The 11,651-nt window shown below is 40.1% G+C and overlaps 1 protein-coding gene across 1 annotated transcript; it reads right to left on the bottom strand.

The window, feature by feature from the left end:
* Positions 1-3,062: 3,062 nt before the first annotated feature.
* LOC135514143 (coxsackievirus and adenovirus receptor homolog) lies at positions 3,063-9,724 on the bottom strand. Its single transcript, XM_064937381.1, has 8 exons — positions 9,603-9,724; positions 8,664-8,755; positions 5,974-6,143; positions 5,525-5,726; positions 5,034-5,186; positions 4,782-4,904; positions 4,564-4,702; positions 3,063-4,447 (listed from the first exon to the last, which is right to left on the bottom strand). Exons 2-8 carry the CDS (start codon positions 8,743-8,745, stop codon positions 4,198-4,200), a joined length of 1,119 nt encoding a protein of 372 aa, XP_064793453.1. The 5' UTR covers positions 8,746-8,755; positions 9,603-9,724; the 3' UTR covers positions 3,063-4,197.
* Positions 9,725-11,651: the final 1,927 nt, after the last annotated feature.

Below are 11,651 nucleotides of genomic sequence, written 5' to 3' on the forward strand. Positions count from 1 at the left end.
ATTCCTAACTGATCTAAGACAGGGTATTTTTACTAGGATTAAATGTAAGGAATTATGAATAACTGAGTTTAAATGTATTTGGCTAAGGTGTATGTAAACTTTCGACTTCAACTGTATATTAAAATTCTGTGATGTTAAAGTGTTCAAGGTTGAGGTGGAATTAGTGCTCAAATGTTTCAAATACCATATTTTGCAAGCTTTTTTATTACGGCATAAAATGTACTTTCAGATTCTTAAATTTAACTCAGACATTTACCAGGGTTTTCATTTTAATCAGAGTAACACATAGCCAGGACTTTCTTTTCTTTGTGGAGGAAATTTACAAAAATCAACTGGAAAACATTTGAAAGTCCACAAGGCTGAGGTAAGCACCTACACCATTGAATGTGGTTATTTTGGATGTAACTTTACTTCAGACAAGGATCCCTTTGCATCTGATGTTTTCTCTTCGTTCTTTTACTACAACTTGAAACAATTCAATATCTTAGCAATGAAGATGGAAAATATTTGTTTTCAAAGTTTGGCTTTAAGAAGTAGCCTGAAGATGTTGACTAAGAATGGCATGAAGTTGAGGCACAGAACCTTTGATTTCAGAGTCGTCTGACTGGAATTTATAGAGGAGCATCGAACTCTATTCACAATACTATTTGAATTGGTGGCGATGGCAAAAGGCAGTGGTGGCAGTGCATTTCCATAGGCCTGGGGTGAAGATGTGTGCTCATTGGTGGGGGGGCATTCCGACTTGTGTCAAGTGCTGGCAAATTAAACGTAATTCCCTTTTTTCTGCACTTTTCTCTCTACGTGTATTCTGCCCTGCTATTCACCCGCTATTGATTTGGGGGGAGATCAAAGAAATGGTGCGGCGAAGGTGTCTATAGATAAGCTATAGTCTGACCTTGATTTCCTAATAATTCCCCCACCTTTATATGCGAGGAAACCATGATTAAGGTCTAGCGAACCTACCAGTTCCAAGTGGGACAAGTATCTACTTTATTTCTTCCAATTGAATCTCCATGCACTGTAATGTATGCATTGAGAGCTGTTGATAAGGCGATTGTAAATACACATACTCAATTGTTTTAGATTATTTTTTTCCTCTGGAGACGAATGTGAAACCAGTCATATGAAGCAAACTGAAAATCATATAAACATGACATGTATTGCAGTCCCTTTTCCCAAGTGAAGTAAACTATAAATAGTTGTGCCTTTATTCAGAATTTTTCTTGTATGCCCTCGTAATTTGCACGGATGAAATTTGGAGACCCAGGCTTTTCTAAGTTTTACTTTACAATTTGTGTCATCTTAAATAGTAACCACTGTCAGTATTAGAACTGGTATTTTTTAGTGTTGGTTTCCTTCAATTTGTATCTTACATTTTGCATCATTCCATTCCGGCGACCTTTCTTTCCTCTGTCACGTCTGTGTATCATATAGACTAACGTTGTGCAATAATTGACATGAAGCCTATTTGAATCGTTAGCAGGTTAAACCTAGAGCACGGTTCATGACGACTGGACCATTGTCATACAGTTCTGTGATTAGTAAGAATTAGGGTAGATTTATAGGACTATTGTTTCACCCTTATTGTACACTTTGTTTTCACCTTCCAATATTTCATGCATTGATCTTGAATATGGCAGCTTTCAGCATGAATTAAACCACTATTTTTGAGTCATCAGTATATTTTGTGCGTAAAGGCTCTCCAACCTTGTTTTATGATTCAGAAATACTTTCCTAACTAACAATTTCCTAAATAATCTACAAGATCAGAGTATTTTTAAATTTACCAGTTGGTGCTGAAACAGAGACTACTTTCTTTCATTGATCCCTATATTCTGACACGTTCTCTAATTAATATAACCATAGACCACTTAAACTGGTAGGCTGCAAAACGTCCACTCACAGATGGCCAAAAACAATTGAAAGCCACGACCCCACTAGGCCACACTTCCAAAATACATTTGCCAGTGTTCCTTGCCTTTTCAAATTAATTGTAGAGTTACCACCCATGCCTGTATTTGTTAGGGACAGAGACATGGTTTTTGAATTTGTTCAGTCCCCACCAAGTGAGTTCCTACTAGAGGTGAATGTTATCATTCAAATTAAACTGACATTTTTAATGTATTGTCCTAAGACCTTTAATGGCCAAGTTTTCCTTTATAACAGTGTTAGGAACCTCCTGGTTTACAGGCCACATCAGGCCTACAAGTCATTTTATGCTGGCTTGCAATGTGATGTGTAATTCCTATTGGAAGACAGCCTGAGTTAATTAAGGAACCCAACATTTAAAAAAAATTGTATTCCCCTGCAACATGCATTCAGAATGACTGTCAGGGTTCGGAACATTGGACTGGAGTAGTTTAGAATTTTTTTGATTGATTAGTCTTGCTACACAATGTACATGCAAAAGCACAGATATGAAAAACAATCCTAAAAAAAGGTTTTGCCGTAGAGCATGCTGGGAAATCTGATAACGATGGCGATGGTGTTGATGGGAATGTTTTACTATCCATAAAGTAAAATTGACACAATCACACAACACTGGGGTTATTTTACACCATGTTAATTTAACTCCTGAAACAACACTAGGTAACACTGGCCAATTCGCTCTGTGTATATCTGGTGGAATTACTGAACCAGATGCATTGCAGAATGACAGAAAAAACCACAGATACTGAACAAAACCTCGGGGTCCAGTTCCCATGCAAAAATCCTTCCTGGAGCTATGGCCAGAGATCTACACATCCGTTCCACAGGGTCGATTTACATGTGATCAAGGGGGCAACCTGCGTTTGGCTCACCTTCATGTTGTGTTTATTCAATACTGTACAGGGTTTGTACTCTGGGTGTTGACTTCTAAAGCATTCTGCTTGGCAAGACCACAACGAAAACATGCCTAATTATTTGTGGCAGGTTTGAATCTGGAATGAGAAGTCTAGACAGATCAATATTATACTATGATGGAAGCCAAAAAAAAGGCAAAAACCCAGTGATCCTTGCATCCAAATCAATCATTGTAGACATTCCACTGTGCTAAGATTGAACAAAAATTCCTTTGATCATAGAGTTTCTTCAAGCTTTTATTCTTTGAACTGTCGGCCGTCTGAGGCAAGTCAGTATGAAATCAGTCATTAAGTTTTATCAAAATCAATATCTTAAATCACATATCTGACTGGCACACAATGTCATTCCGTATTAACAATCATTGGCCTGGTGTATTGAGGGTGGGGTCATTAGCTTTTTCGATTGGTGACACATAAATGTACAGGATACAACTGATTCAGAATCAAGTGCTTGATTAAAAAAATACATATTTTCATTGAAAACTCATAGAAAAGATGAAACATTGTTTACTTGTCTGTTAGACAAAATAAGTCATACATCTGACCAGTGGTGGAAAAAGTACCCAATTGAGTAAAAGTAAAGATACCTTAATAGAAAATGACTCAAGTAAAAGTCACCCAGTAAAATGCTACTTAAGTCTAAAAATATTTGCTTAAGTATCAAAAGTAAAATGTAATTGCTAAAATATACTTAAGTATCAAAAGTAAAAGTATAAATTATTTTTAAAATTCTTATATTAAGCAAACTTTTTTTTACGGATAGCCAGGGATACACTCCAACGCTACGATATAATTTACCAATGAAGCATGTGCTTAGTGAGTCCGCCAGATCAGAGGCAGTAGGGATGACCTGGGACGTTCTCTTGATAAGTGTGTGAATTAGACCATTTATGTCCTGCTAAGCATTCAAAATGTAACAAGTACTTTTTGGGTGTCAGAAAATGTATGGAGTAAGAAGTACATTATTTTCTTTTAGGAATGTAGTCAAATATAAATAGTGAAGTACAGATATCCAAAAAAACAACTTAAGTAGTACTTTCAAGTATTTTTACACCATGGCATCTGACATACACTTTAAATATCATCTCTTTCTCACTCATTCTCATTGGCAAAATCCTCAATTGAGCTTCACGTGACTAAAACATTATCTGTTGCACTATTGCACCAAGAGTTTTCAGGCTATTGCACAAAGTACAGGGTGGAAGTAGCATGGGAATGAGATTATACATATCCTGTAATGCCGGGTCTGCATTTGATATAGCTGTTTATACTGAAGGTTGGCAAAATATCCTAAAACTGACACTTAAAAAATTATGAGGTTTCATGCTTATCCTTACCCCAACCCAAAACATTATTACACAGGGTAACCATTACTGCCGTCATATTTCAGCACAGGTGGCAAATGGGGGGCTTTCTGCTTGCTGGGGGCAGGCATGCCTATGCTACTGTTGGTGTAGAAGCTCCTATTGTCTGACTCTGTCCTCTTGGGCTGACCTTTTGTCACTGGGCTATAGACTGCCCCAGGGGGGGAGCGGAAGCCTAGGACCGAGCGGAAGCTGGAGTTCCTGCTGGCAGGTCGGCTCTCTGGGGCTGGGGCATCCTCCCTGTTGGGCAGGGCCAGGCCATGGAAGAGTGGCACAGAACGGTAGGAGTTAAACACATTTTACAGTTTGTCTGCTGCATGTAATTCTTGGAAGGTATGGAATGTCATATTACATACCTGATTTCATGGGCAACCTCCTTCTCATAGCGACGTTTGTGGCAGCAGCAGATCAGAAGCCATATGAGGAGCAGGAGAAGGAGCAACAGTAGCAGTGCACCAATCACAGCAGCTGCTATGATCCCTGCTTTGTTGGGAGCTAAAAAGGAAGTCATGATATTCAGACACAGGTTCACACATATGCACCGTTCCTCACTTTCTCCCAATTAAAAACTTACGGTTGTATGCGTGCAGGGTGTATTTACACTGCTCTTTGCCCACAGGATTCGACACCACACACAGATAATTTCCCATGTAGCTCTCTGAGTGATTTCTTATCATCAACTCTCCAGTCTGAGAGTCTAAATGGAACACAAAGACAATCACTGTCAGCTACAAACCACACCTCACCTCAGTATATCAACATGCACAGTAGACCTATGGTTATGTGTACCATGTCTTATCTAGAGACTTTAGTTCCTGTTTCCTACTTTGTGTTGCTGTAGGCGGGATGGCCCCTCCACTCTCTCTGATCCAGACATAGTTAAGGGGGGTGGATCCCACGGATAACTTGCATCGCAGGGAGACATCAGCTCCCTTCTCTTCAACGCCTTCAACCCAACACTTGGGCACTGATGGAGGGACTGGTGTAAGAGAAGAGGTAAAACTGTCTCAGGAAAACAACTTCATAAAGAGTGTGTAGAGTAAGTATACAGTACATGTAAATACCATTTCCTTTGTTTTACTTAACATATGAATCTCTGCGACCAATGGCAAAATGGGCAATTGTGTAAATGTGTTGATTCCTTCTAAGTGCATTTCCACTACAAGAAAATTAGTATATTGATAAGAACAAAAGGACCACCAGGGTGTTCAAATTCCTTTTCAGTGATAAAGCAGATTTAAAAACAGAGGACACAGGACAGTGGAATGATGAAACTGGTCAAACAGAAACTAGTCTGGGAGGGGCTGCCTTCCTCACCCATCACCACCAGAGTGACTTTTCGCATGTCGACACCCGGCGCCTTCTTGACTTTGCACTGGTAGGTGGCTGTGTCTGAGGCTTTCACTGCAGAGATGGAGACGGATGCGTCTCCCAACGCGGGGTCTCCTGTGAAGTCCATCCTCTTAGACAAGCTGGGGTCCCCGTAATGCAATTTCTGCCCTCCTGTATAAGATATGACCTGAGAGATAGAGATTTGCTTCAATGACAAAGCAACAAGTCTTGAGAACAAATGTTAACAGGTTTTTCTACTGCAACAATGAGGATAAGATACCCTGTAGCTAAACATCTCCAAGACTAGGCTGCCAAAGATATGAGTGGATGTTAAGACTAACATATTCGTTTCACGACCCATGTTGCGTCGCCAAACCCTCCCCTTAAATTATCCATAACAAGACCCGCCTCTGTCTCCTGCTCTGTAGTCTCACCAGCTGGTCTTTCTGGGTCATGTCTGGATGGACACTCAACCACTCAATGTCCAGATCTCCTGTGTCAGAGGGGGCAGGGGTGTATGTGCACCCCAGCATGACTGTCTCCCCCTGGGCTCTTTGAATGGTCTGAGACCCTGTGGATGTTATCTGCATAGCCACTGTGATATCTTAGGGTTTAGAGAAACACACATTCAGGATGGAAACTTAGTTTCAGACTAAAGTGACAAGTTCCTGCATTAACAGCATTGTGTTCTAACAACATCCTGTGACTAATTCAGCATACTGAACAGTGCCTTCAGTTACAGCCTGAATTTAAAATGGATTACAACATCTAAATGTTTGTCACTGGCCAACACACAATAAATACTCCATAATGTCAAAGTGTAATTATGTTTTTCAGATTTTTTTTACAAATTAATAAAAAACTGAAATGTCTTGAGTTAATAAGTATTCAACCCTGTTGTTATGGCAAGCCTAAATAAGTTCAGGAGTACAATAGTCACAAATTGCATGGACTCACTATGTGCAATAAGTGTTTAACATGATTTTTGAATGACTGCCTCATCTCTATACCCCACACATACAGATTATTGTAAGGTCCCTCAGTCGAGCAGTGGATTTCAAACACTGTTTCAACCACAAAGACCAGGGAGATTTTCCAATGCCTCGCAAAGAAGGGCACCTATTGGTAGATGGGTAAAAATGTAAAAAAGCAGACATTGAATATCCCCTTGAGCATGGTGAAGTTATTAATTACACTTGGGATTGTGTATCAATGCACGCAGTCACTACAAAGATACAGGTGTCCTTCCTTACTCAGTTGCCGGTGAGGAAGGAAACCAATCCGATTTCACCCTTTTTTTTTATTTCACCTTTATTTAAAAAGGTAGGCAATTTGAGAACAAGTCCTCATTTACAATTGCGACCTGGCCAAGATAAAGCAAAGCAGTTCGACACATAACACAGAGTTACACATGGAGTAAAACAAACATACAGTCAATAATACAGTAGAAAAATAAGTCTATATACAATGTGAGCAAATGAGGTGAGACAAGGGAGGTAAAGGCAAAAAAAGGCCATGGTGTCAAAGTAAATAGAATATTGCAAGTAAAACACTGGAATGGTAGATTTGCAGTGGAAGAAAGTGCCAAGTAGAGAGAAATAATGGCGTGCAAAGGAGCTATAGAAATAAATAGTATCATCATCATCAAATTTATTTATAAAGCCCTTTTTACATCAGCCAATGTCACAAAGTGCTGTACAGAAACAGTCTATGTTATGGAAAGAGCAGGTGTCCTTAATGTTTTGTGCACTCAGTATATGTTGTGTATACAAGCTCATTCCCACAGAAAACTGCAGAGGGAAGCAGCACCACCCAGTCAACCATCAGACTCCATAGTGAGACGCCTCACGGAGGATATTCAACCATATTTGCAAGCCAAGGTCTCAATATCTTTACAGTAGAAGCTAACAAAACATACAACCTGACAAAGTGCACACTGATCAGTAAAGAGAGGCTACCATTCTAGAATGCTCCCTTCTTTCTGCACAGTTCTCACAGTGAGGGAGAGGTAGTTGTTTGGGCTAAATTACACAGTAGATGGGCTATGTACAGGTGCAGTAATCTGTGAGCTGCTTAAAGCTAGTGAGGGAGATGTGTTTCCAGTTTCAGAGATTTTTGTAGTTCGTTCCAGTCATTGGCAGCAGAAAACTGGAAGGAGAGGCGGCCAAAGTAAGAATTGGCTTTGGGGGTGACCAGAGAGATATACCTGCTGGAGCACATGCTCCAGGTGGGTGCTGCTATGGTGACCAGCAAGCTGAGAAAAGAGGGGACTTTACCTAGCAGGGTCTCGTAGATGACCTGGAGCCAGTGGGTTTGGTGACGAGTATGAAGCGAAGGCCAGCCAACGAGAGCGTACAGGTCGCAGTGATGGGTAGTATATGGGGCTTTGGTGACAAAACTGATGGCACTGTGATAGACTGCATCCAATTAATTGAGTAGGGTATTGAAGGCTATTTTGTAAATGACGTCGCCAAAGTCGAGGATTGGTAGGATGTGCAAACATTTCTAAAAACAGGTTTTCACTTTGCCATTATGGGGTATTGTGTGTAGATAGGTGAGAAACCAAATATATTTAATAAATTCAGGCTCTAACACAACAAAATGTGGAATAAGTCAAGGGGTATGAAAACTTGGAGGGTACTGTAGTTTCACTTCCACAACAGGGGTGTAATCATTATTCCAAACCGTAGAAAATGTGTTTATTAGACAAATTCAGGTAGGTCCCTGCCAGTTTCATTTGCTTCCATTTGTTTGTTTGATTCCTAGTGAATATCCCCAATTGTTGGACATCTGTTACGCAGTTTGTATAAGTATAATGTGATATATGGAACATGTAGGACAGACACCCGCTAATGGGTGAACAGAAGCGGACATTGTAATTCCCTGACCTGGAACACTGTCTGGGCTCCACCCGGCTACATCAGGTGACATAAACCTCGTGTAAGGATGTGCATATAGTCAATGGCTGTCACACAGGCACATTTTATATCCCCTGAAAGATAAATGGACCTAGAAATGAATCAGTTTAAAAAAGTGGTCTTTGTCTGGTGCAGAGTGGGCTTAGAAGGGCCGAAAATAGTGGATGTCATAGGGCGACTAGGTTAGGAAACATTGCATTACTCACCTGTATTCAGATAAACTGTTACCACAAACATCACAGCAAACTGTAGTCTTGAGCATGTAAGGCACTTTCCCAGAGTGACCATGTTGGTAAACCTGTATGGCACATCAAGAGAAATATGATTACAATGACTACCTGAGTCATTTGAATGTGTACTTCCGCATTGTGATTCTAATCTAGTTTCTAGGAAGCATTACTCAAACAGGTAGTCTTTTTTTCACCTTTATTTAACCAGGTAGGCAAGTTGAGAACAAGTTCTCATTTACAATTGCGACCTGGTCAAGTTAAAGCAAAGCAGTTCGACACATACAAGACACAGAGTTACACATGGAGTAAAACAAACATACAGTCAATAATACAGTAGAAACAAGTATATATACACGATGAGATAAGGGAGGTAAAGGCAACAAAAAAAGGCCATGGTGGCAAAGTAAATACAATATAGCAAGTACAGCACTGGAATGGTAGATTTGCAGTGGAAGAATGTGCAAAGTAGAAATAAAAATGGGGTGCAAAGGAGCAAAATAAATAAACACAGTAAGGAAAGAGGTAGTTGTTTGGGCTAAATTATAGGTGGACTATGTACAGGTGCAGTAATCTGTGAGCTGCTCTGACAGTTGGTGCTTAAAGCTAGTGAGGGAGATAAGTGTTTATCATGCACTGAAATGACTGATAATGGGACACTTGTTTTCCCTTAACAATATACACACACTTCCCAAGGGATAGACAACCCTACACAGAATTAAAATATATAAACCTGTTCTGATCCTCAACGATATATACCTACTGTATTTTCACCAAGTTCTCCTCTCCAACTTAAACGGCTGTTGCTGAGTGAGTCAGGAATTTGTACTTTAACCTCTCAAGTATATCAGCATATATTCATAATATTCCTGAGCAGTATTTAATTCAACAATCACATAATGAATGAATCCAAATTACCTTTCTGCACAGAAATATTCCAAAGATAATATAGTTTCCAAGAGGCCTGACAGTGAACCAGAACAAAACTTTTGCTTGCCTTCTCTTCAGTTGTTTTCACCTGAAACTCTGAAACAGGTGTAATAATTAGCCAAACAGCAAATACAATGAGAGTTTCTATTGGACCAATTCAGGTAGGTCCCTCCCCCGTTTTGTTCCATTTGCTTCTGTTGAAGAAACATTTTGCAACAGAATCGGAGTAATGAGTACCAGTCTCACACCCTTTTTAATTACATGCAGTCCATCTATTGCCTTAGGATAATTTAAACATTGTACTTTCTATGATTAGAAAATATTGGCTATAATAAGCAAAACACTAGCAACAACATGGCTTCAAATATTCTCTGCTTTTGATCTGATAAAATATGTCCTTAAATGTAGATGCATTTGTATTGTTAATAATTATTGCATGACTAGATTTTTTGTTTTAATTCTCTCAGTAATATATTGTGCTGGGAAATTGAGTATGAAAATAAAAATATATGTTTTGGCTCTTATACTGGAAGCTGCTGTGTGTGGCATATGCCTTTGGTGAGATCAATGATTACCAAACTGATAGTTGCCTCACCTCCTTGGCACTCCTACGAAACCACAGGGGTCTATTCATTACATCGATTGTGTTGCAAAACATTTCTTAAACGGAAGCAAACGGAGTGAAATGGGGTGGAACTTACCTGAATTTGTCCAATAAAAACACTTCCGTTTGGTTATTAAACAATTAACGGTTTCTGTAATGAATACACCCCAGGCCTTTTCACAGAACCTCAACATACAATATCACAAAGCTACAACAATTACAGACTGATCAAGATTTGTGGAAATATTTAATATTTCAATATACTGTACCACAGTTAATTACATTTTCATTTCAATAGGTATGTAAATGAAGGTTGTCGGGCAAGCCACATGAAAAAATACTATAGTATACTATGGTATAAATACTATAGTATTCACTGTAGTGTTTTTGCGGACTTCACTGTACTATTCACTGTAGTGTTTAGTATTTACTGTAGTATACTGTTGTATACTGTAATATATACTCTAGAAATTAATGTAGTGTTTTTTGTGGATTGTAGTATACTGTAGTTAAACTGTAGTGTTTTTGTGGACTGTAGTATACTGTAGTACTTACTGTAGTGTTTTTGCAGACATTACTAGTGCTCTTCCATGTCGTCCCTAGGATGGGTGCGTCACTTGAGTGGGTTGAGTCACAGACGTGATCTTCCTGTCTGGTTTTGTGCCCCTTCGGGCTCGTGCGGTGGAGGAGATCTTTGTGGGCTATACTCAGCCTTGTCTCAGGCTAGTAACTTGGTGGTCTGTTGATATCCCTCTAGTTGTGTGGGGGCTGTGCTTTGACAAAGTGTGTGGGGTTGTATCCTGCCTGGTTGGCTCTGTCCGGGGGTATCGCCAGACTGGTCCACAGTGTCCCCCAAACCACCCGTCTCAGTCTCCAGAATCTATGCTGCAATAGTCTATTTGCCGGGGGGCTAGGGTCAGTCTATTATATCTGGTGTAATTCTCCTGTCTTATCTGGTGTCCTGTGTGAATTTAAGTATGCTCCCTCTAATTCTCTCTCCCTCCCCTCCTGGCGGACCTGAGCCCTAGGATCATGCCTCCGGACTATCTGACCTCAAGAGTCCTGGCTGTCCCCAGTCCACCTGGTCGTGCTGCTGCTCCAGTTTCAACTGGTCTGCCAGCAGCTAGGGAACCCTGACTTCTTCACTGGACGTGCTACCTTGTCCCAGACCTGCTGTTTTCTACTCTCTCTCTCTCTCTACTGCACCAGCTGTCTCGCACTGAATATTATATGACCCTGCTGGTCATCTATGAACTTTTCAACATCTTGAAGAACAATCTGGCCTTAAATGGCCATGTACTCTTATAATCTCCACCTGGCACAGACAGAAGAGAACTGGCCACCCCTCAGAGCCTGGTTCCTCTTTAAGTGTCTTCCTAGGTTCCTGCCTTTCTAGCCACCGTGCTTCTACATCTGCATTGCTTGATTGTTTG

This window comes from Oncorhynchus masou, chromosome 25 (assembly GCF_036934945.1).
Source record: "Oncorhynchus masou masou isolate Uvic2021 chromosome 25, UVic_Omas_1.1, whole genome shotgun sequence".
Lineage (NCBI taxonomy): Eukaryota > Metazoa > Chordata > Actinopteri > Salmoniformes > Salmonidae > Oncorhynchus > Oncorhynchus masou.